This window comes from Nuphar pumila, chromosome 7 (genome assembly GCF_984573655.1).
Source record: "Nuphar pumila chromosome 7, dmNupPumi1.hap1.1, whole genome shotgun sequence".
Taxonomy (NCBI): domain Eukaryota; kingdom Viridiplantae; phylum Streptophyta; class Magnoliopsida; order Nymphaeales; family Nymphaeaceae; genus Nuphar; species Nuphar pumila.
The window spans coordinates 8653376-8679307 of NC_143255.1; the positions used below are offsets into that span (position 1 = coordinate 8653376).

The 25932-nt window shown below is 37.9% G+C and overlaps 3 protein-coding genes across 9 annotated transcripts; all 3 read left to right on the forward strand.

Moving 5' to 3' along the window:
• Positions 1-1308: 1308 nt before the first annotated feature.
• LOC149831050 (TMV resistance protein N-like) lies at positions 1309-25280 on the forward strand. 7 transcript variants are annotated; one of them, XM_090013637.1, is made up of 9 exons: positions 1314-1889; positions 2234-2346; positions 3800-4110; positions 5530-6633; positions 10053-11344; positions 17078-18203; positions 21433-21717; positions 22048-23571; positions 24103-25280. In XM_090013637.1, the coding sequence occupies exons 5-9, from the start codon at positions 10839-10841 to the stop codon at positions 24541-24543; spliced, it is 3882 nt and encodes a 1293-aa protein (XP_089869763.1). In that variant the 5' UTR covers positions 1314-1889; positions 2234-2346; positions 3800-4110; positions 5530-6633; positions 10053-10838; the 3' UTR covers positions 24544-25280. The 7 variants fall into 7 exon arrangements, 6 of the variants coding, with proteins under 6 accessions (XP_089869761.1, XP_089869765.1, XP_089869760.1 ...); XR_016433260.1 differs by having other exon boundaries at positions 1309-4110; positions 22048-23123; positions 23459-23571; positions 24103-24240; XM_090013636.1 differs by lacking the exon at positions 2234-2346.
• On the forward strand, positions 1472-1897 carry LOC149831051 (toll/interleukin-1 receptor-like protein). Its single transcript, XM_090012922.1, has one exon. The coding sequence runs from the start codon at positions 1472-1474 to the stop codon at positions 1895-1897; it is 426 nt and encodes a 141-aa protein (XP_089869048.1).
• LOC149831052 (disease resistance protein Roq1-like) lies at positions 5760-6491 on the forward strand. Its single transcript, XM_090012923.1, has one exon. It carries the CDS (start codon positions 5760-5762, stop codon positions 6489-6491), a length of 732 nt encoding a protein of 243 aa, XP_089869049.1.
• Positions 25281-25932: the final 652 nt, after the last annotated feature.

The following is a 25932-nucleotide window of genomic DNA, read 5'->3' on the forward strand; positions in this document are numbered from 1 at the left end:
AAAAGTTTAATTTCTCACAGAGAAAAAGTCTTGGCGTTATTATCCCATTCCAAGCTTTTGTCACCGTGGATGCAACCCGCTTCTACTTCTATTTGGTATAGGTCGTGGTGGGCCGCAAAAGAGTGATGGACCAAATTAAGATGCAAGCCGCAAACGCGTATTCCACGGGTCTGACATAATGGTAAAGAGAAAACGAGTGCAAGAAAGAGAAGGAAAGCTTCCCGTGTGCTTTGCTTTTCAACAATGAAATTGTCCACCCAAAGCTCAAAGCCTCTACATGCCATGCTGCCAGTCATATAACTAATTCCAAAGAGTGAATGACGTTAGGGATGTCAAGGGGTCGGATTAACCCGATTTCTGAACCGAATTCGAATATGATAAGTCAGACTTGGTAGCCAAACCCAGATCCGATTAAAAATCAGATCCGAGTTTGCATTGAAATCCAAATCTAATTAAAACTTAGTAAAATCAGAAAATGATTAAGTGTAAATATCGTGTTTTAGGCTAGTCAGATCCAGTTTCAGTTTTATCTTTTTTTCATCTGATTCTGAATCCAATTAGGTCAGATCCAATTAAATTAGATTTGGTAATACCTAAATCCAGATCCAACTAAAAATCATATTTGGATTCCGTATAGAATATTTTGCATTGAAATGCAAATCTAAATCCTACTAAAATCTGAATCCTATTAAATGTAAATATCATGTTTTAGGCTAGTAGGATCCGGATTCAGTTTTTTTTTTTCATAGATTTCGAATCCAATTAGATCAAGTCCAATTAAGTCAGATTCGGTAATGACTAAATCCGACCCTTGACATGCCTAAATGAGATTGTTTGATGGGACAAAATATACACGTGGCAGCAAGCAACTATGGCACCTTTTTTTTTTTGCAAACTTTTGGTAACCCATCTAGGTTCAGACTCAAGTAGAACCAGACTCAAACCTGATTTGACATGATGATACTGGGTTTGGATCCGGGTCTAATCGAACCCATCGTAAAAAAAACCATACCTGATGGTGGGACCAGGTTCGTTGTCTTTTCACCGCTGCATTAAAAATGGATAAGAACGAAACCGTGTGTGTGTGTGTGTGTGTGTGTGTGTGGGGGGGGGGGGGGGGTCTTGGAAGACGTTTTCTTCTAGTCTGACGTCATAAGAAAGCGAAGCAAGAGGGAGGGAAGCTTCCTCGCGCTTTCCTTTCAATAATGAACGAAACAAATGAATTAAATGTAGATGGTGAGAGGCTTTTTGGTTGTGTTACCTCTCTCGGCTATAAAGGGATGGTAGAGGTTGGACTAGACTGGGCAGATTGTAACTCCCGTTTAATAGCTTCTCTGTAGCTAAGAAGAAAGACCATCGCGTAGCTTGTGTGAGATTAAGAGGAATTGCATGGAGGACGAGGCTGCAGGCCCATCAATGAAGACGAAGTCCATGGGGTTTGAGTTTGATGTGTTTTTTAAGTTTTAGAGGGATGGACACCCGCAACGGCTTCACGGGCCACCTCTACAAAGAACTAGATTGGCATGGCATAAAAGCCTTCATAGACAGTAAGGACTTGCCAAAGGGCCAAAGAATCGATGAACTGTTGAAGCACATCGAGGGATCAAAGATTTTTGTGCCCATCTTCTCCAAAAACTACGCAAACTCTAAGTGGTGCTTAATGGAGATAGCCAAGATGGTGGAGATTAACGAAAAGGCTGAGAAAGAGAGGCCAATCATTCCCGTGTTCTTTGATGTTTCTCCTACTGATGTCAAACATCCGATAGAGTCATTTCCAGAAGCTTTTGAAAACCACCAAAGCAACGAGGGTGAGATAAAGGTGAACGAGTGGAGTCGCGCCTTGACAACAGCAGGGAGGATTTCTGGATACTGTCTTCCGACACAGATGGGTCAGTAACAACCTCTCTCTCCATATATATATATATATATATATATATATATATATATAGAAGATAGCATTTGCTACACTCCTAGAATCACAGTTTTTGGAATAAAGACGTCTTTTTGAGGTTTGAAAATTTGATAAAATCTTATATATGTCAAAAAAACATGATCCAAGGCCAATTTTTTGATAAACTTGAGATATGCATTTTATTTCTTGATTTATAGCAATTCTTCACTTTTCTTCTTGAGATGCTTCTTCATAAGTAATTGGATCGGCGTCCGCAAATAAAGCAAAATTCACCAAATCTTCCTCAAGATTTCTTCTTACTGCTTCATAAATTTCTTGAAGACTTCTTGTCTTCGTAGAAGGAGGTTCAGAACTTCTTGAAGATGAGGAAGACGGTGATAAATGCGCAAATGTAGAGGAGAGTGAAGTATCTCCTTCGCCACCATCACTATTAGGTTCATAACTCTCCTCCTTATTGATGAAATGTGATTTTTTTTTTCATTCTCGTCATCCCAATTCCAAGATTCTTCTTCATTGAATTTTACATCTCTGCATATGATAATTTTTTTGGTGATTGGATTGTAAAGCTTATAAGCATTTGAGCATTCACTGTACCCAACAAGGATGCATTTTTCATATTTATCTTCAGGTTTGCTCCTTCGTTCATCGGAAATATCAGAATAACATATGTTGTCAAATACTTTCAAATGAGCAACACATCGTTTTTGTCCACTCCAAGCTTCTTGAGGAGTTAGGTCTTGAACACTTTTAGTAGGGGCACGATTAAGAAGATAGATAGCACATGTCACTGATTCAGCCCAGAATATGTTAGGCATACCTTTAGATTTCAACATGCTTCTTGTCATCTCCATGATCCTGTGATTCTTCCTTTTCGCAATGTCGTTTTGTTGAGGTGTGTACCGAGTAGTCAATTGATGACGGATGCTCTTCTTTTTCAAGAATTTCTCAAACTCATTGGACATATATTCAGCCCCACAATCAGTACGCAAGGTTTTAATAGAAAGATCACTTTGCTTTTCAACAAATGTCATAAATTGCTTAAAGTATTTAAACACCTCAGATTTTTCTTCTAGAAAATAAACCTATGTCTTCCGAATGAAGTCATCAATGAATGTTAAAAAGTAACGATTACCTCTAATAGATGTGGTGTGCATAAGGCCGCATAGATCAGAATGAACCAACTCAAGTGGTTTTGATGCTCGTCAAGATTTGCCACCAAGAAAAAAGTCTCTGTGATGTTTCCCAAGAACACAACCTTCATAAATTTTGTCTTGCTGATGAATGTTAGGCATGCTTCTAACCATATATTTTTTGCACATGAGAGATAAAGAACTGAAATTCAAATGCTCATATCGAAGATGCCATAACCATGATGGATCTTTAATAATAGTATTGAAGCAAGGAAGAACAACACTTTGAAATATAAATGGAAACATTTTGTTTTGAGTCATTTTTACCTCGGCTATGAGTGTATTCTTCTTGTCATTGATTTCACATATTTCTCCTTTAAAATGAAGATCATATCCTTTTAGAATAAGTTGCCCAACACTCAAAAGATTGTGTTTGAGGCCTGAAACATAAAAAATATCAGTGACGTGCTTGCTGCCATAGTTAGTTTTAACAAGAATATCACCATGTCCCTTGACAGCAAGCCTATTATCATTACTTATTCTAACTTCAGTTTGGACCATTTCATTTAAGTCCACAAATAATTTTTTGTTTTCAGTCATGTGGTTACTACAACCATTATCAATATACCATACTTCATCATGTGTTTCTTCTTTGGTATCACAAGCAAGAAAGAGAATATCATTATCAAGAATTTCATTTTTCTCATGCATGAAAGTTATCTCATTTTGGTTTTCTTCTGCCAATCTCTTTCTACAGAACTTTATGGTGTGACCATACTTTTGACAATGAAAGCATTAAACTTGTGAGAGGGAGCGACCACGACCTCGACCTCTTCCTCGCATAGAATAAGATGAATCACAATCATCTTCTTTCGTCTCTTGATTTCTACCACCTCCATATCCTCTTCCTCTTTGTCCTCGAGCACCACCACGAATAGAGAGATGTTCCTGAAAAGCTTGCTCGATTGGAGGACCACATGGGTGCAGATTTGAACTACCACATGGGTGCAGATTTGAACACGGGGCGGACACGGTCAACTAAGTGTTGATCGCAGTCAATGCACCGGGGTCGAGTACTTCTAAATTTTGAACTCGGTCAATTTTGATTGAGTCTATTTTTGTTTATTTTTTTAAGGCAAATGACTTATAAAAACTAAAAAAAAATTGATCTTCGATCGTCTTCCTCCTTTTATGTGTTATATTTTGGTAAGTTTGCGTTGTTACTTCAATAAAATTACTTTTTTTATTTTTACTTTAAAATTTACAATCTTTTATATATATATATATATCAGTGTCCTCATGTCCAAAATTTTTAAAATTGCTCTGCACCTGTATTCATAATGCACCCATGTGACATAGGTAGTCATGTATGGAGGGTCGGATGTGCAACAAAACTAAAAAAAATATACTTTTTCACTAATTGTTATCCATCCATGAGGGTAGCAAACATTATCTCTATATCACCCTATATACATATCCAGGGTGCAGCTATGGAGGTATTGTACCACCAGCTTATATGGTGGTACACCCATGATTTACAGAGATTTACATGTTTAATATATTCTATTAATTATTTTCATGTGTTAAAAGTTGACTAAAATATGATTTTTTATACCATTTATAAATTACTCTTATTTTCATAAATTATGAGCCATTGATTTTCATGATCTAAAAAATATAATCTTATGATGTATTAAACATGACAAAACCTTCTAATATACAAAATAAATCATGTTTATCATTAAATTTACTATTTGGTGGTTAGATCTATGCTAGCATGAGTCTGTACCTCCCTATGGCACCGTGACACGGAACAACCATATAACCCCCCACCACACAATGAAGTAACGGGCTAAAAATCATAGGTGAGAAATGTATCAACTCAACCTAATTACCTAGATGTGTTCAATATGGTGTGTTTAAGAAAGGGTTAAGCCTTGTATTGTATTTTTACGATGTAAAGCATGATTTTTTGAGTTGTGAAATTTTGGCACATTATAGGCTATTAAATGAGTTTTAAATAATTGAAATGTGACATTTAAGTAGTTTTTTTAAAGGCTAAAAAAAGTCAAAACTAAAGTTCACAACTCAAAAGTCTTATTTTTAGATCGAAATAATATGATTTAAATTTTGATCCTTTGCAGATAAACTTGATGAACACATCTATATACTCAAATTGAGTCAATAAAGCTTAAATCTATGTTTCCAGATCTATGCCTTTAATAGCTGTTTTGAGTGATTAAACTTTGGCACATTGTGAGCCGTTAACTTTTGGACCCCTTTAAAAAACTAATCACTTGTCATAATCACATGATTAAAACTAAGTTTCTTAAATTTGACCTGCATTAACCCTAATATATATATATAGATATAGATATATATATATATATATATATATATATATATATATATATATATATATATATAAGTTGGATAATGTTCTTCAAACTTTGGAATTACTTATTTGTTGTTGTCATCAATCTGCAGTAATGTGGCAACAGTGATCACACTTATATGCAAGAAGGTATCTGATTTATTAAGAAAGGTCCCATTTCACATAGATCCTCTAATTGGGATCGATTCTCAATTAAAAAAAGTGTTGGAGATGTTGCACAGGGAAACAAATGTTGTCTGTCTTATTGGAATTTGTGGGCAAGGTGGCATCGGAAAGACGACAATTGCGATGGACATCTATAATAAGCTATCTACTCAATATGATGGTAGTTGCTTCATCCCAGATGTTCGTGAAAATGCCAAGGGACTTCCCAAACTACAAAAAGAAGCTAATTTCTGGCATTGTAAAAGAAGAAATTGTGATCGATAATGTTAAAGAAGGAATTAGCTTGATCAAGCAAAGAATGAATAGTAAGAAAGTTCTCCTAATTCTTGATGATGTGGATAACGAGGAGCAACTTGATGCATTTATAGCAAAGCGAGAACCTTCACAGCAAGAGGAATGGTTTGGTGCAGGAAGTAAGATTATTGTTACAACAATGGACAAAAACGTACTCCTAAAGCATGGACTGAAGAAAGACCAAATTTATGCCGTTGAAGAACTGGACTATGAGCATTCACTTCAGCTATTCAGTCATCATGCATTACCAATGGCAGAGTTTAAAGAACTATCTAAGGAAGTTGTGAAAATAACGGGGGGGCTACAACTAGCTCTTAAAGTACTTGGTTCAGAGCTTTATGGTAAAAGTGATAGGGAAAAATGGCTAGAATTGTTGAAAAAACTGAAACGAGTTCAACATAAAGGCATTCTTGAAAAGTTAAAAATAAGTTATGACTCACTAGAAGATCCAGGGGAGAAGTGCATATTTTTAGACATAGCATGTTTTTTTATTGGACAGTATAAACAATTTCCAGTTTACATGTGGGAGGATTGCGGGTTTTTCCCAAAGACGTCACTCGATGTTCTCGAACACAAGTCTCTCATTAGTATTTGATTATTATGGTAGATTTAGAATGCATGACCAAATTCGAGATATGGGAAGGACTATAGTTCGAAAAGAAGACGGAGAGAACCCTTTAAAGTACAGCAGGCTATGGGATGCGGGTGAAATAAAAACGGCGTTGGAGGAAGCAGAGGTATGATCTAAACTGATTTCTATTTTTATTTTCATAGTATTAGAACTTTGAATATTGGAATAAGAATGATTATGGCGTATTCTATATATCTTTTATTTTTCATAATATTAAAAAGTCGGTCACCAACACAAGATAAATTAGACAACATTGTATCTTGGTCAAAAGTTCAGAAACTTGGCCTAGATTGGCATTGGTAAATTCACAGTCAAACAATGGAAACTAAATAACGGATTACTTCTAGCCATCTTAGAGCACTTGTCTATATATATACAGATAGTAACAAATAATGGCAATATTTTGAAATTTGCGCAATATTTTTTAGACCTATTTCTTTTGCGTAAAAATTCCGTTAATATCGGGAGGCTTTCAAAATCTCTCATAATCTTAATATTTTGTGAAATTATGGCAAAAAAGCATTGCGATATTAACATAACTTAAAATGATAAAACCTCGTCAACAACAAACAAATTAGTGAAAAAAAATGTTCGAAAAAGTATTGCTGACGTGGGAAACTCCATGTGAGCAAGCAGATTTATTAGCCCACATGAATGGTCCAACCATTTCAAATTTCAAGTATGTTGCCAAGCAAAGAGAGTTCATTTTTAGCTAGTGTTGAAAAAGGTAAGGACTCTTTTTTCCTCATCGATATTGGGCTACTTTTTGCATCCTTGTACTCATATCCAATCAATATCTTATTCACATTAAGATATCATCTCACCCACCCATTAAGTATCTATTATAAACTTTTGCTTGTAGTTTTTTACTTATGTATAATAAATTTTGACAAATCTATATTTTTTTAAGAATTTCTCATGTAAACAAAGTTTTTCCAAAATCTCTACTTGCAAAGAAATTCTTTAGAACGATATTTGTGACTATATATAGGGTAATGCATCCATGCTATGTTCAATAATAAATATGTTCTCACCTCATATTTAGAAATCTTTTATAAAGATGGATATCGTCTCCATACGGATAGGTTTACGAAAAAACGCATTTTATATGATTTTTGAGGGTGTCAACGGACGAAATGACCACTGTACGCCCAAGCCCACACGTACACACGGAATGAGTCAGGCGGGTGCCTCTCGGCTAGAAAATGACTAGTTTATTTTTTTTTTTGCTTTTGGCCAGCCACCTGCTGGAAAAGAAGGTGCCAGCTTGTGGTTAGAAAATTACTAGTTTATTTATTTTTTTTTTTTGTTTAGCCTTTCGGAACCCAAATATTAGTTCTTTAGGTTTTGGGCCATTCAAAAACCAACAAAACCTAATTTTTGGCAAACCACCGTTTGAAAGTTGCGGTGCAAACAGTTCAGACTTGGGCTGGGATCCTGCCAGATCTGATCTGATCTGAATCTGAAATGTAAATATCAGATCCAAATCTGAGTCAAAATCCATATCCGAATTAGATCCAGAAAGGTAAAATTGAATCTAAATCCGAAATACATGTGGTAATACTTGATCTGAAAAAAAATAGAACAAAAACAAGACATTTACATGTAAAAACATGTAATTAGTTCAGATTTTGAATCGGATCAATTCTAGATCTAATTTAAACTGCTGATTCGAGTCTGAAAGTGATGTGATTGAACAGATTCGAATCCATCTGACTATACATTCAGATCTTACTTAAATGATCTATATTTGAAAAAAAAAAGTCAGATTTGGATCGGATATCCAACCATATCCAATCCATTTGCAGACCTATTTGAAAGCTAATCTTGGTTTCTAAGAAACTTAGTTTTGCCTCATGTTATCCAAACGGGGACTATGAATACTAATTTTTAGTCTGGAATAGATGCAGCATCTTATATGCATCTTTAATAGGCCTTGACAAGGGGACCGGCCCAGCCCAGCCCATATGCCTGACTCATTGCCTAACCGTGAGGCCCAAGGGTACTAAACTAGGCTTAACTGGTCCGCAAGCTAATATATATATATACCAAATCTAGGTTGGGCTTGGCCTACACCTTGTTCCTGGGAGCTGGTCCAGAAACTAGGCCCAGGCCCAAACCAAACATGCCCGGCCATGGGCTGCCCGTGGCCGCCTGCCTATTGTCCACTTCTAATATTTAATGGCTCAAACGCCCATGTGATACCGAAAAATTTTCAAACCACTGGACATCTCAGTGATGCGTCGGTCGGACCGCTATGGGTCCGACCTACATCTGATCCGGACCCCAAAGGATATTCCTCCAAGCTGGCCACCGTGTCTCAAATCTCATTCTCGGGAAAAATATCGGCCAGAGAAAATTAAACCGATATTTTGATTTATTTATTTATTTTAGGCTCATATAAAAAAACATGACATGTTTACAAAATATATGTAAGATATAAACAATATCGAAACATTGCAAAATTTGTTTTCCAAAATAAGTGATATTTTGTGAATATTGAATTTTTCGGTATTACATGGGCGTGTTTGAAAATATTGTGGTTTTTTGGTGTTGTTACAGATTCTTCCAAATATTGAATAATTTATTTTTTCTTATCAATATGGGAAGTCAACGGATACATGTGATCCGGATTGTAAGATGTAAATGGTTTATGAAGAGAAATGTTATTGCCAGATATTCATGCGCCAGTGGCAGTCATTGGAGACGGCCATGGCTGCGGTCAAAGGCATAGCTCCCAGTCCTCCATTAGATAATGTTAGTTATGGCTGTAGCCCAGTCCTGCCTTCAAATTATTGCACCAGTGTTATATATTGTCATTAGATAATGTTTAAGAACTTTTCGTTGGGGTCGTTAAAAAAGTAGCGGTGACGGTAAAAAACATCTTTCTACTGCTGGATTGTAAGATGTAAATGGTTTGTGAAGCAAAATGGCAGTCATTGGAGATGGCCGTGGCTGCAGTTGTTAAAAAAAGTAATGGTGACTGCTTGAGCCATCATTGTAACTAGTAGAGACCAGCAATTGGACAATGACGTGAGTCTGTTATATACTAAGGTCTTGACGGGGCCGTACCTGTGTTTTGGGGCTTGAGGCGGAGGGAAAAAATGGACCCCCTATTAATAGTAGGAGTTCGAGAGCATGGCCTCAAAATTTTTTGAACCCCTGTTAAAAATGGGCTTCCTAAAAATAGGCCCCCTGTTAATAATAGGAGTTGGGGGCAGCGCCTCGAAATTTTTTGAGCTCCCTATTAATTAATAGTAGGAGTTCGAAGGTACCGCCTTCAATTTTTTTAGTGCCCTTATTGAAAATGCAATCCCTATTAAAAATGGGCCCCTAAATTTTATTTTGGCTCAGGGGCCCTAAGGCCCAAGTCTCATTGGCCTCGTGACAGGTCCGGCGGCTCTGGGTCTTGATATAAAATACATGGGTTTAGAGGATCAATAAAAGTCCAAGATGAGTCCAAACATGCATGTTCTCGGATTCTTGGTAACCTGATTCGGTCTGTTTCCTTTCTTATTTTTACAGGTATACGAGCTCCCTCTCATCCAAGGCATGACTTTTCGGAATATGGGCTACGGACATAAACATTTGAGCAAGCGCGCATCTGAAGCAATGAACATTCTCGAGATGCTTAATGAAAGCTACTATGCGGATGAAGTTGATGGGCCCATGCACCTCCCAAGGAATCTAAAATATCTGAAGTTGTATTATGATGGCTGGGATACGGTTCGGTTTCATAACGATCGCCTTAACGGACTCGTTGACATGCAGCTTTTTGATGCCTAAATCCTACCCTTGACATGCAGATTTTTGATGGGACAGAATATACACGTGGCAGCAAGCAACTATGGCACCTTTTTTTTTTTTCAAACTTTTGGTAGCCCATCTAGGTTCAGACTCAAGTAGAACCAGACTCAAACCTGATTTGACATGATGATACTGGGTTTGGATCCGGGTCTAATCGAACCCATCGTAAAAAAACCATCCCTGATGGTGGGACCAGGTTCGTTGTCTTTTCACGGCTGCATTAAAAATGGATAAGAACGAAACCGTGTGGGGGTCTGGAAAGACGCTTTCTTCAAGTCTGGCGTCATAAGAAAGCGAAGCAAGAGGGAAGCTTCCTCGCGCTTTCCTTTCAATAATGAAATAAACAAATGAATTAAAAGAAGATGGTGAGAGGTTTTATGGTTGTGTTACCTCTCTCGGCTATAAAGGGATGGTAGAGGTTGGACTAAGACTGGGCAGATTGTAACTTCCGTTTAATAGCTTCTCTGTATCGAAGAAGAAAGACCATCGCGTAGCTTGTGTGAGATGAAGAGGAAGCGCATGGAGGACGAGGCAGCAGGCCCATCAATGATGCCATCAGAGCATGGTGGGTTTGATGTCTTCTTAAGTTTTTCAGGGAAGGACACCCGCAACGGCTTCACGAGCCATCTCTACCAACGACTGCAACAGCAAGGCATAAAAGCATTCATAGACAGTCAGGACTTGCAAAAGGGCGAAAGAATCGGTAAACTGTTGAAGTATATCGAGGGATCAAAGATTTTTGTGCCAATCTTCTCCCAAAACTATGCAGACTCCAAGTGGTGTTTAATGGAGATGGCCAAGATGGTGGAGATTAACAAAGAGGCTGAAGAAAAGCGGCCAATCATTCCTGTGTTCTTTCATGTTGATCCTTCTGATGTCCGACATCAAACGGGATCATTTGAAGCCGTTAAAAACCACGAGAGCAATAAAGAATTGGATGTTAATGCGTTGAGAAACGCCCTGAAAAGAGCTGGGCAGATTTCTGGGTACTGTCTCACTGACACAGATGGGTCAGTAACAACTTTTCTCTCTCTCTCTCTTTCTCTTTTGGTAGATGTTTATTTGATCTTGGGTATGGATCTTACTGATCTTTCGCTCCCTCTTGCTAATTGCTAATGCTACCTCTCTTTTGCCAGCAAATGGCCACATGAGATAAAGATATTTCTGTGTTGTATCGGTCTATGTCTTCTTCTGACTCTCTTTTTGATTTGCAACTTCTCGGTCTCCAGGCTATGTCCTTAGAATTAACTACCATCTTAAAAAGCTGGAGGGTCAAAGAGAAAATTCGTTGAAAACATAGGTCTAGGGTGAAATAACTTGCATTTCACCTTGCTGCTGGTGATGACAACACTAAATTTTTTCACTCATATGTTTCTCATCGTCATAGAAGGAAGGTTGTTCATTCTATCTCCATTGAGGGTATTTCTTATCTCAATCAACACATTAATCCGGTAGTCTCGATATATTTTAAGGACTTATATTCTGCTTCGTTAACTGTGGGGGTGTCTTTGGTAATATCTTAGTTGGGTCAATTCAGCTTGAGCAAACTAGATCTATGCAATGGAGGTTCTATGACGATGAAATTTTTAGGATAATTAAAGATCTATCGGGTTGGAAAGCGCCTAGCATTGATGGGTTTCATGTCAAATTTTTTAGAATCTTTTAGGACTGTATTAAATCAGACGTGGTGAGCATGTTTGATGAGTTTCATCGTAACTCCAGACTGCATTATCATTTTCATGTTGCTATTATTTCGCTCATTCCGAAAGATGATGAGGCCACTGATATTTTTCGATTCCGCCCAATCTCAGTTATGAGTGCTTTCTATCGGATGTTTGCCAAGGTTTTGGCGAATAGGCTGAAATCGGTGGCTAACCAGATTTTTTCAGACTCTCAGTTCGCCTTTATCCGTAATAAGCGGGTCCAACACTCGTTCATTATGACGTTTGAAGTTGTTCATTCCTTGCAGCATAGCGGTCAACCTTACTTTGTATTTAAATTAGACTTTCATAAAGTTTTTGACTCTGTGCATTGGCCATTCTTATTTCAAATGTTAGCAAATTTCGGTATTGTTCATCGTTTTTCTGGTTGGGTGAGGGAGCTGAACTCAAATGTGCAGACCATGTTAAATATCAATGGTGTTAGAGGAGACCGGTTCAAGCTGGGGCGGAGTTTGCGGCAAGGGTGTCCCCTATCGCCTTTGTTGTTCAATGCAGTTGCTGAGGGTCTTGTGGTCTTGCTTAAGCGGGTTGTTGTCTCGTGTTTCATTAATCGTTTGTAGGTTTACGACTTCTCGGGTCATATTCTTACTTATACTGATGATATGATCATTTTTTATCGTGCAAATGTTCAACAGATGCTTAGGTTCAAGCTTATCATTCAGTTCTTTCTCTCCCTATCTGAGCTTTATCTAAATGAAACCAAATGCTCTATTACCATGTTCAATGTTAATGCCAATATGCTTGCAGTTGGAAAGAGAATCTTTAATTGCACTATTTTTGACTTGCCTATTATGTACCTGGGCTTGCCGTTACAAGTGAAGCACCTATCTTCTGTTGCTTGGTCTCCGACGCTTCAAAAAGTGAAGCGCAAATTGCTTTCGTGACAGTCGTCTTATCTCTCCATCGCTGGCCGTCTAACCTTAGTCAGACATGTTCTTTCAACTATTCCAGAAATTTTCATGTCTATGTTTGTGATGCCTGTGGGAGTAGAGAAGAAGCTTACGCGCTTTCTGGGAGGTTTTCTATGGTTTGGGTGTCAACTCAAGGGTAAGTGTCCCTTGATTGGTTGGCGTTTAGTGATCTTACCTCGACGTATGGCTGGTTTAGGCATTCCTGCGCCCAAACTGCGAAGCATTTTTCTTGTCGCCAAGCAATGTTGGTTGGCCCACCAACCGGACAACCCTTGTGCTAGTTTGCTTCTTGCTAAATATGGGGCTCCAGCTCTTATTCCGGTTCGTCTGGGAACTCGGGGTTTGGCGCTCTCGCACTTGCGTAAATCGTGGTTGAGGGCTTTAGCCTGCTTTAGAGACCATTTTGAGGACTCCAAAAATTTTGGTCAGTGGTTGCAGTAGGCGTTGGCGCCAAGCGGAGAGTTTCTCACAAAAAAAGTTTATAGATCGTTGCTCTCGCCGGGGGCTGATTGGTTGCCCGAGGATGTGCTTTGGGCGAAGGGTCCTTCTCCCCGTTCTCGAGCCCTGGCTTGGTTAATTCTGCACGATAGGATACAGACCCACAGTAATTTAAAGATGTGGGGCATTCAGCTCCCGAGTTGGTGCGTGCTTTGTCAAGCTGCAAAAGAATCTACATTTCACTTGTTCTGGTCTTGCCCAATATTTGTGAAACTCTTTAGCTGGACCTGGAGGCATCGAGAGAAGTGTTTGTTAAGGAGGAGTCCTTTGCGCTTGATCTGATCTTTGGGCCAGTTTGTATTAGGCGCAGCAAGAGGTGGAGGTTCATCTGGCGGACGTGGTTGCTTACTTCTTGGTGGTTTATTTGGATGTAACGAAATGATGCTCATTTTCGTCAAATTCCAGTTAACATTAATAACCTGGTGCATAAAATCTTGGTAGATGTTTATGCGATCTTGCGTATGCATCTTACTGATCTTCTGCTCCCTCCTTCTAATGCTACCTCTCTTTTGCCGCAATTTGGGCAAGCGGCTCCGGTGTGAGCCCGTTTATCTGTCTGATGTTCTTTTCTCTTGTGCTTTCTTTATTTGTTTTGGCTTTTGCTCTTGTTCAGTTCATAGGTTCAACATTTTGTTGATCTTCATGAGTGGTAATGTTGAATTACTTTCGGCTCTTTTGCCTCAATCTGGGCAAGCGGCTCCGGCGTGAGCCCGTTTATCTGTCTGATGTTCTTTTCTCTTGTGCTTTCTTTATTTGTTTTTGCTTTTGTTCTTGTTCAGTTCATGGGTTCAATATTTTGTTGATCTTCATGAGTGGTAATGTTGAATTACTCTCTCTCTCTCTCTCTATATATATATATATATATATTGGTTTCTAATAAAGATAAAAAACTAATAAGCTAAAAATCATAGGTGCAAGTTGTATCGAGGCCGCACAGTTGCCTCCAACATGGTTTGTTTGCTAAGGATCTGATGTAAAAATGCTATCTTTTGAGTTATCAAATTTTGGCACAATGTGGACCATTGATTTTTGAACCTTTTTAAAAATCTAATTATTTGTTATAATCACATGATTCAAAACAAGTTTCCTAGTAAACAAACCATGAAGATCACATCCCTAACATTTGATTTACAAGAAAGTTAGAAATTTTTTGAAGAAAAAAAGTGATTTCTGCTCATTAGTTTCTCACCTTTATATATATATATATATATATATATATATATATATATATATAATGGGCTTGTTCAGCTTGATAGGCCCATTCAAAATTCACAGTTTTTTGTGTTTTTTTCACATCTTTTTGTTTAGTGGGACCCTGTTTTTGGATCATCGGAATCAGACATGTATACTGGTTTTTCTTGTAATCCAAAATCAATGGCTACGAGGCATCAATTTTCTTGGCTCCTAAAAATACATTTTTTCATCAAAAATTTTGATCCAATAGAGGATTCCACTAAATTAAGCATGCCAAACACATCTAATGGTTCAGATCTATTATAAAACGCTTCAAACTATGCTGCATAACGGGACAGAATGAGAAAAAAAGGCCTATATATATATATATGTGTGTGTGTGTGTGTGTGTGTGTGTGTGTGTGTGTGTGTGTGAAAATGAAAACCTACAAAATCAGGACTGTGCTAAATGGAACACACAATTGGATTTTCGGTGTTTTTTCAAAACGTTGAGCACAGATGTGATCTATCTGCTTGTCTTTATAAAAATCACTTCTTGGAGCATTTGATTCCAATACATGGATAGGTTTTTATAAGGTTTGAAACAATCAACGGCCTATAGTTCTTTTTAAATAAATGCTGTTTTTTTATCTAAAATGCATTAACAAAGTGTTTATTTTTAGTAAATTTGTTAGACTCCCTGCCACAAAGGGGTTTGCCGTAGTGGGATGGGGGCCAAGGCTACAAGGTAAGCGTCTTAGGCTCAAATCTCATGGGTGTCTGCTCTTGTGCAAGCAGAAGTGTGGCTACTCCCTGGGAGCAAGGGGGTAAACCCACAAAATTTTAGGCTACAAGGTCAGTGACCACAAGGACGACAGGTAGCGCCAGTGCGGCGAGGTCTTTGTTCCCAAGGGTGGCTTCTTTGTGTAAATATAAAAAAAAAATCATATTGAACACATCAGTGGGATCAGAATTGGAAACAAACACCGAAACCCTAATAACATGTTTCCATTAGCACCGTGCCCATTTTGTAGCTTTTCATTATATATATATATAGCATTTGCTACCCTCCTGTAATCATAGTTTTTGGACATCAAAACATGTCTTTTTGAGGTTTTGAAATTTGGTACAATGTTGGTCGTTGATCTTTCAACCTTCATAAAATCTTATATATGTCAGAAAAACATGATCCAAAGACTAGTTTCTGCTAAACTTGATATGTAGTCACATTTGGAGGGTCGGATGTGCAACAAAACTAAAAAAATTACATTTTTTCACTAATTGTTATCCACCCATGAGGGTAGCAAACACTATCCCTATATCACTGTATATACATATATAGGGCGCATCTATGAAGGTATTGTACCACCAGCTTATGGTGGTACACCCTTGGTTTACACAGATCTACATGTTTAATATATTCTATTTATTGTTTTTATGTGTTAAAGTTGACTAAAATATGATGTTTTATACCATTCATAAATCACTCTTATGTTCATGAATTATGAGCCATTGATTTTCATGGTATGAAAAATAGAATCTTATGATGTATTAAACATGACAAAACCTTCTAATATACTGAATAAATCATGTTTATCATTAGATTTACTATTTGATGGTTAGATCTATGCTGCCATGAGTGTGTAGTCCCTATGGTACCATGACACAGAACAACCATATACCCCCACCACACACACACACAATATATATATATATATATATATATATATATATAAAGTTAATGAACTATAACAGGCTAAAAATCATAGGTGGGAGATGTATCAACTCAACCTAATTACGTAGATGTGTTCAATATGGTTTGTTTAGAAAGGATTAAGCCTTGAATTATATTTTTTTGATGTACAGCATGATTTTTTGAGTTCTAAAATTTTGGCAGATTATGGGCCATTAAATGAGTTTTAAATAATTGAATTGTGACATTTAAGTAGTTTTTTTAAAGTTTCAAAAAAGTCAATATTAAAGTTCACAACTCAAAAGTCTTATTTTTAGATCGAAATAATATGATCTAAGTTTTGATCCTTTGCAGATAAACTTGATGAACACATCTTTATACTCAATTTGAGTCAATAAAGCTTAAATCTATGATTTCCAGCTCTATGCCTTTAATAGCTGTTTTGAGTTACTAAACTTTGGCACATTGTGGACCGTTGACTTTTGGACCCCTTTAAAAAACTAATTACTTGTCATAATCACATGATTAAAAATAAGTTTCCTACTAAAAAACTGTCGATTACATTCGTCATCCTTAAAATTTGATTTACAAAAAATTAGAATTCTTTTAAGAAAAAAAAAAAGAGTGATTTCAACTCGTTACTTCCTTACCTTCATTAGTAACCAATATTTACCCTATATATATATAAAGTTGGATAATGTTCTTCAAGCTTTGGAATTACTTATTTGTTGCTGTCATCAAGTTGCAGGGATGAGGCACAACTGATCACACTTATATGCAAGAAGGTATCTAATTTATTAAGCAAGGTCCCACTTCACATAGATCTTCTAATTGGGAACGATTCTCAATTAAATGAAGTGTTGGCGATGTTGGGCAGGGAAACAAATGTTGTTTGTGTTGTTGGAATTTGTGGGCAAGGTGGCATCGGAAAGACGACAATTGCAAAGGCCATCTATAATAAGCTATTTACACAATATGATGGTAGTTGTTGCTTCATCAAAGATGTTCGCGAAGAGGCCAAGCATCGTAAGGGACTTCCCAAACTACAAGCTACTCTAATTTCTGACACTTTAAAAGAAGAAATTGCCATCCATAATGTTGAAGAAGGAATTAGCTTGATCAAGGATAGAATGAGTAGTAAGAAAGTTCTCCTAATTCTTGATGATGTGGATGACACGGAGCAACTTGATGCATTTATAGCCCACCGAAAAGATTCGAAGCAAGAGAAACGGTTTGGTGCGGGAAGTAAGATTATTGTTACAACAAGGGACAAAGGCGTACTCCTAAAGCATGGACTGGAGGAAGAAGAAATTTATGCCCTTAAAGAACTGGACGATGTGCATTCACTTGAGCTATTCAGTCACCATGCATTTAAGAATGACCAACCAAAGGCAGAGTTTAAAGATCTATCTAAGGAAGTTGTGAAAGTAACTGGGGGCCTACCACTAGCTCTTCAAGTACTTGGGTCACTCTTTTACGGTAATAGAGATGAAAAAGAATGGCAAGAAATGTTGACAAATTTGAAACGAGTTCAAAATAAAGGCGTTTATGAAAAGTTAAAAATAAGTTATGACTCACTAGAAGAAAGGGAGAAGTGCATATTTTTAGACATAGCATGTTTTTTTATTGGCGAGAAGAAACAATATCCAGTTTACATGTGGAAGGATTGCAAGTATTTCCCAAGCTGGTCACTCAAAGTTCTCGAACACAAGTCTCTCATTAGTATCGATGATGATGATGATACTTTTAGAATGCATGACCAAATTCGAGATATGGGAAGGACTATAGCTCGAAAAGAAGGCAAAGAGAACCCTCTAGAGTACAGCAGGCTATGGGATGCCGATGACATAGTAACGGTGTTGGAACAAGCAGAGGTATGATCTAAACTGGTTTCTATCTTTATTTTCATAGTATTAGAACTTTGAATATTGGCATAAGAATGATTATGGCGTATTCTATATATCTTTTATTTTTCGTAATATTAAAAAGTTGGTCACTAACACAAGATTGATTTCATAGGCACAGGTTGAGTGAATATTGAGCTAATAAATTAAACAACATTGTTTCTTGGTCAAAAAGTTCAGAAACTTGGCCTAGATTGGCATTGCTAAATTCGCAGTCAAACAATGAAATCTAGATATTGGATTACTTCTAGCCATCTTAGAAATCTAGATAATGGATTACTTCTAGTCAAACAGTCAAACATTGGTAAATAAATATGTTCTCACCTCATATTTAGAAATCTTTTGTAAAGATGGTTATCATATCCATATGGATAGGTTTACCAAAAAACGCATTTTATATGATTTTTGAGGGTGTCAACGGACGAAATGACCATACGCAGAATGAGTCAGGCAGGTTTTATATTTTCTTTTTTTTGGCCAGCCACCTGCTGGAAAAGGGGGTCCTATGACCCCTCGGCCAGAAGGTGACAGCTTGTGGCTAGAAAATTACTAGCTTTTTTTTTTTAGCCTTTCGGAACCCAAATATTAGTTATTTAGGTTTTGGGACTTGGGTTGGATCCTGCCAGATCTGATCTGAATCTGAAATGTAAACAGCAGATCCAAATCTGAGTCAAAATCCATATCCGAATTAGATCCAGAAAAGTAAAATTGAATCTAAATCCGAAATACATGTGGTAATACTTGATCTGGAAAAAATAGTACAAAAACAAGCCATTAATGACATGTAAAAAAATGTAATTAGTTCAGATTTTGAATCGGATCAAATCTAGATCTAATTTAAACTGCTGATTGGAATCTGAAAGTGATGTAATTGAACAGATTCGAATCCATCTGAATATACATTCAGATCTTACTTAAATGATCTATATTTGGAAAAAATATGTCAGATTTGGATCTGATATCCAGCCATATCTGATTCATTTGCAGACCTATTTGAAAGCAAATCTTGGTTTCTAAGAAACTTAGTTTTGCCTCATGTTATCCAAAGGGGGACTAAGAATAAGATTTTTTAGTTTGGAATAGATGCAACATCTTATATGCATCTTTAATAGGTCTTGACAAGGGGCCCAGCCCAGCCCATATGCCTGACTCATTGCCTACCCGTGAGGCCCAAGGGTACTAAACTAGGCTTAACTGTTGCACAAGCTAATCTCTCTCTCTCTCTCTCTCTCTATATATATATATATATATATATATATATGAAGGAAAAACAAAGAGGTTAGGTTAGGAAGAATTAGTACAATTAGGGGTAGTTGGTGACGAGGGGTGACCCCACCACAACAGGAACACAAGTAAACAACATAAAAGAAACGGTAAAAACCTAAGATACAACATAAAACCCAACACAGCTTTGCAAAATCCATTCATTTTTGGCAAAAAATCCAAAACCCTCATTCAATATAAGTTTCCTGTACTCTGCGTGCATATGCACGCACAGTATAGTAGAAAACACTTTTTGGTAGATCTAACCATTAGTTCGCTTAGTAAAAAACTAGGTTTGACAGTCCTATATATATATATATATATATATATATATATATATATATATATATATATATATATATATATATATATATATAACAATGATAAGAGCACAACTAGAAACTACAAGTGCAGGTTGCTTCTTCTCAATCAGACTTGATAGATGCTTCCACATAATTTATTTGATAGCAATCATGTTTGTTTTTCAAAATTATACTCATAAATCGTTTTTGACGGTGGGGATTACATCTATATATATATTGAGAGAGAGAGAGAGAGAGAGAGTCTTTAAAGGGCCCGACTTTTGTGGCCTACCAAACTCTAGGTTGGGCTCGGCCTACACCCTGTTCCTGGGAGCTAGTCCAGAAACTAGGTCCAGGCCCAAACTGAACATGCCTGGCCATGGGCTGCCCGTGGCAGCCTGCCTATTGTCCACTTCTAATATTTAATGGCTCAAACGCCCATGTGTCCCAAATCTCATTCTCGGGAAAATATCGGCCAGATAAAATTAAACAGATATTTTGATTTATTTATTTATTTTAGGCTCATATAAAAAAACATGACATGTTTACAAAATATATGTAAGATATAAACAATATCGAAACATTGCAAAATTTGTTTTCCAAAATAAGTGATATTTTGTGAATATTGAATTTTTCGGTATTGCATGGGCGTGTTTGAAAATATTTTGGTTTTTTGATGTTGTTCCAGATTCTTCCTAATATTGAATAATTTATTTTTTCATATCAATATGGGAAGTCAACGGATACATATGATCCGGATTGTAAGATGTAAATGGTTTATGAAGAGAAATGTTATATCCAGATATTCATACGCCTGTGGCGGTCATTGGAGACGGCCATGGCTGCGGTCAAAGGCATAGCTGGGGGGGGGGGCGGGGGGGGGGGGGGGGGGGTGTGTGGCGGCCAGGACTGGGCTGTAGCCCAGTCCTCCATTAGATAATGTTAATTATGGCTGTAGCCCAGTCCTGCCTCCCGGCCCAGTTAAAAAAAAAATAGTTATGAATGTTTGCCATTAGATAATGTTAGTTATGGCTGTAGCCCAGTCCTGCCTCCCGGTCCAGTTAAAAAAATATATAGTTATGAATGTTTACCATTAGATAATGTTAGTTATGGCTGTAGCCCAGTCCTGCCTCCCGGCCCAGTTAAAAAAAAATATAGTTATGAATGTTTACCATTAGATAATGTTAGTTATGGCTGTAGCCCAGTCCTGCCTTCCGGCCCAGTTATGAATGTTTGCATTGTTATGAACTTCAAATTATCGCACCAGTGTTATATATTGTCATTAGATAATGTTTAAGAACTTTCCGTTGGGGTTGTTAAAAAAGTAATGGTGACAGGTAAAAAACTTCTGTCTACTGCTGGATTGTAAGATGTAAATGGTTTGTGAAGCAAAATGGCAGTCATTGGAGACGGCCGTGGCTGCAGTTGTTAAAAAAGTAATGGTAACGGCTTGAGCCATCATTGTAACTAGTAGGGACCAGCCATTGCACAATGACGTGAGTCTGTTATATTAAGGTCTTGATATAAAATACATGGGTTTAGAGGATCAATAAAAGTCCAAGATGAGTCCAAACATGCATGTTCTCGGATTCTTGGTAACCTGATTCGGTCTGTTTCCTTTCTTATTTTTGCAGGGATCCAAGCTCCCTCTCATCCAAGGCATCACTTTTCGGAATATGATCTTCGGATATCCTCCTTGGAGCAAAGAGGCATTTGAAGCAATGAGCAGTCTCAAGATCCTTGATAACGTCAACTATAGGGATGAAGATGATGGGCCCTTACACCTCCCAAGGAATCTAAAATATCTGAAGTTGTATGATGATCGCTGGGATACGGTTCGGTTTCATAACGAGCGCCTTAAGGGACTCGTTGTTCTCGACCTAAGTGGTGGCTTTCGAGAAATTGCAATGGGTAACATGGTTAGTAGTCACAATAATAATAAGAATTAAAAATACTGATGCATTTCCATCTTCAGTGTACAAAATCAAATATGGAAAAGCACCAATCATCCCATAATTCAAATGCCTATTTTAGGCAGAGCCAACACGTTTTGTGCCTTTGATTAAGGTACCAAGAATGAGTGATGGCCATTTGGTCATGGGAATTTGAGTCACATGCATCCTAGTGATGAACAACATTGAACAAGGTCATCTTTTCTTTTTACTCCCAGTTTCTCATATTTTTTTTATGCATATAATGTTTTTGTTAATATAAATAATAATAATAATAATAATAATATTGATCTGCAGGTGCTTCCAAGGCTAAAGGTCCTCGATCTCACTGGCTGTGAAGAACTCGTCCGCACTCCTGATTTCACTCATCTCCAGTGCCTGGAAAGGTTGGTGCTGGACAGCTGTTGGTCACTGAAAGAAATTGATGAATCAATCGGGCATCTTAAGAAGCTGGTTTTCTTGAGTATGCAAGAGTGTGGATCACTAAAATGGCTGCCAGAAGGGGTAGGGGACTTGGAATCCCTAGAACAACTTGACCTTACGAAATGCTCTGGCCTAAGAAGAATACCTGTTTCATTACGAGGCTTAAAGAACCTGTCTGAATTGACTATTGAGGGCTGCAGATCATTGGAGCAGTTTCCATTCTTCAGGGGAAAGGTCGCGTCTTTACTGGTGCTGAATCTCGATCGATGTAGTTCGTTAAAGCTGCTACCTGATTCATTAGGAGACTTAAAAAACCTTCATGAGTTGTCTCTAATTGGCTGTGAATCATTGGAGGAAATACCAAACTCTATTGGAATGTTGGAATCTTTAGAGATACTCATCCTTGATAGTTGTAGATCACTTCAAGAAGTACCCGACGCCATAGGTCGTTTGGAGTCTTTGGAAAAGCTCGACCTTAACTGGTGCACTTCATTAGCACGAATACCTGATTCCATAGGAGACCTAAAGAAGCTTTGTTCTTTATCTCTAAATGAATGTAAGTCTCTGAAAAGAATTCCCAATTCCATTGGAAGGTTGGAGTCTTTGGAAGAGCTCAACCTGAAGGGCTGCAGTTCAATGAAAGAGTTACCTGATTCATTAGGGGACTTGAAGAAGCTTCGTATTTTATCTCTAGAAGATTGTCCCGTTCTGGAAGAAATTCCGGATTCCATTGGAAGGTTGGAGTCTTTGAAAGAGCTCAACCTGAAGGGCTGCAGTTCAATGAAAGAGTTACCTGATTCGTTAGGGGACTTGAAGAAGCTTCGTATTTTATCTCTAGAAGATTGTTCCGGTCTGGAAGAAATTCCGGATTCCATTGGAAGGTTGGAGTCTTTGAATGAGCTCAACCTGAAGGGCTGCACTTTAATGAAAGAGATACCTGGTTCCATTAGGTACTTAACGAGCCTAATTCATCTATCCCTAGTGGTTTGCAATTCGTTTGAACAATTTCTATATTCCATTGGTTGTTTGAAATTTTTGATGAAGCTAGAGGTTGTTTTCCTTCCTGAGCCATCTTCAAGAGCCTTTGGGGACCTCCATCTGGATGTGGATTTTATTGGTGATTTTTTTCAATTACAACATCTTACCTTGCGTGGTCTCTCTAGGCTCGGGTCTCTTCCTCTGCTTCCCTCTTGTCTTCTTACCATCGATCTCTCAGATTGTACTGCTTTGAGTAAAGTATCAGACATCTCCAACCTGAAGCATTTACAGAAATTGAGACTCACAGGATGCAAGGATCTCACTGACGTTCCAGGCATTGAAAGCCTCCAGTCTTTACGAGAGTTGGACATGAGTGGGTGTGGAAGCCTGGGTTTTGACCTTATGAACAGATTGTCACTGGTAGGTACCTTCTTGCTTCATGGTCTTTTTTTTTTTTTGAGGGGAACATATTACTGATTGAGTTATCACATCTAGTGTCAGATATTTGTTAAGAGTGATTTAGGGATGGCAGTGGACAGGGGAAAAACGGGCCTCGCCTCATTTGCACAAGGATAGAGATTAAAATCAAAACCCGTGCAGGGATGGAGACGGGGATGGATTTATGCTTTCTCGTTGGGCTTCATCCTCGATCTCTGTTAGTAAAATATCTAAAATACCTTTAAGGATCGGGGGACAAACGCCGCTTCACCCCCATTTGGACTGGGAACGGAAGACATGAAATTTTTAGATGAAGAAGATGGAGGTTAAAATCAAAACCCATGCAGAGATGAAGGTGGAGATGGAAAGCAGAATTTTTGGATGGGTTAGGGGGTGGAGACTTTGTCCCCCACCTCCACCCGGATCCACTGCCATCCATAGTGATTGGTATACGTAGCACATTTCGTGATATGTATTTGGACTGATTAACGCCTAACTCTTTTTGACTTGCAGGCGTCATTTGAACATTTGGATCTTTTCTGCATTACTGGAAGCCGTGTGGTTCCCCACTTGGTATTTGGGATTCCAGCCAAAGCCGTGAGGTTTATCACATGTGGCCTATTTATACAATTCCGTTGGTGGAGCAGAGATGGCGGATTCCATTTTTATTTGACAGAGGCATGGCGCTCCAGTCCAAACTTTGATGAGACATCACCCATTGATGTGTGTTTCCAACTCGTGGTGAAGGGAAAGATCGTCTTCCTCGAAAGTCTACAAGGAGAGAGTCAAGTAGACGAGACTGGAAGATACTTCCGAGTTCCAACAAGTAAATTGAAGGATGCCATAAATGAGCACTTAGGTGAAGGACCTTTGATGATATGGGTTTCAACAACTTCTTATGGTTACGAGTTGAGTTCGGGTAACATCACAATTGGAGCGTGGTGGCAACTCTGAATAATAGAAAGTTAATTGAAAATTTTGCATTTTTAGGCAAAATCTCAGTACTAAAAAAATAAATAAATAAAATAAAAAATAAATTTTATAAAGAAATATAAATAAAAAACACTTAAAACTAAAAACACACATTTTTTATGATAAATAGCGGATAAAAACATAAAATATTATGTGTAAGATGCGATATTTATGTTTCTGACAAAAAATAGTGAGAAATTGAAAATATGGCAAGAAATTACTGTATTTAACTTTTAGATAATTTCTCAAGGTATGGTATTTCTGAGAGATTTTCATAAATCTGTCAAGCTTTGTCACAATGGTTAGGTCAGATGGCTTCCAAAGAGCTTTTTAAAATCCTTTCACGGTAACCAACGGGGCTCCGCTTGCTTGGTAGGAGCTGTTAGTGCATGTGACCATGTGTTGGGACGTTGCAAGTTCAAAACCCAATGGTATGTTGCGTAACTGATGTGTTGGTACGTCTTAGCTGCCAGTTAGTCTCACTGTCCGTCACTGGTTAAGCAACCGTCTGAACAGATATCTCAATGGCTTCTGCTCACGTTCTTGCTTGTGTGCCTTTCTTGCCTTTGTTCAACTGTCTTCGTTTGGTCATGACGCCTAGCAAACGGATGCCCGTCCAAGTTGGGTCGCTTCTTTGTTGACCGTGCCTTTTGCACTATCCACTTCGTGCTCTGTTTAGACACCTGCCCGAGTCGCCCAAGTGGTAGCGAGCTTGGGAACAAAATGCTGACCCCTTCGTCTCATATTTGTCTCCCACTCGGTGGTGACTGGTAGGATCCCTAGAGGCTGATCGGTCTTAGCTTTACGTATATATTGTTTGTTTTAGTTTGTGTTAATAGTATTTTATTAAGCTTCTTGTACTTGGAGACCTTGACTACTGCAATTCAATAGCACGAATACCTGATTCCATAGGAGACCTAAAGAAGCTTTGTTCTTCATCTCTAAATGATTGTGAGTCACTTAAAGGAATTCCCAATTCCATTGGAAGGTTGGAGTCTTTGAAAAAGCTCAACCTGAGCTGCATTTCAATAGCACGAATACCTATTTCCATAGGAAACCTAAAGAAGCTTTGTAATTTATCTCTAAAATATTGTCGCTCTCTGAAAAGAATTCCCGATTCCATCGGTGGGTTGGATTCTTTGAAAATGCTCAACCTGGAGGGCTGCACTTAAGAGTTACCTGCTTCCATTAGGTACTTAACGAGCCTAACTCATCTATACCTAGTGGTTTGCAATTCGCTTGAACAATTTCTAGATTCCATTGGATGTTTGAAATTTTTGATGGTGCTAGTCGTTGATTTCCTTTCTGCGCCATCTTCTAGAGCCTTTGAGGAACTCCATCTGGATTTTATTAGTGATTTTTTTCAATTAC

What these genes read in the sequence shown, in the direction of transcription:
- LOC149831051 (XM_090012922.1), top strand. Translation starts at nt 1,472, where the DNA reads ATGGACACCCGCAACGGCTTCACGGGCCACCTCTACAAAGAACTAGAT.
- LOC149831052 (XM_090012923.1), top strand. Translation starts at nt 5,760, where the DNA reads ATGGTAGTTGCTTCATCCCAGATGTTCGTGAAAATGCCAAGGGACTTC.
- LOC149831050 (XM_090013634.1), top strand. Translation starts at nt 10,839, where the DNA reads ATGAAGAGGAAGCGCATGGAGGACGAGGCAGCAGGCCCATCAATGATG. An exon ending in TGTCTCACTGACACAGATGG is followed by an intron (nt 11,345 to 17,077) that starts GTCAGTAACAAC and finishes ATCAAGTTGCAG; the next exon opens with GGATGAGGCACAACTGATCA. An exon ending in AAATTGCAATGGGTAACATG is followed by an intron (nt 21,718 to 22,047) that starts GTTAGTAGTCAC and finishes ATTGATCTGCAG; the next exon opens with GTGCTTCCAAGGCTAAAGGT.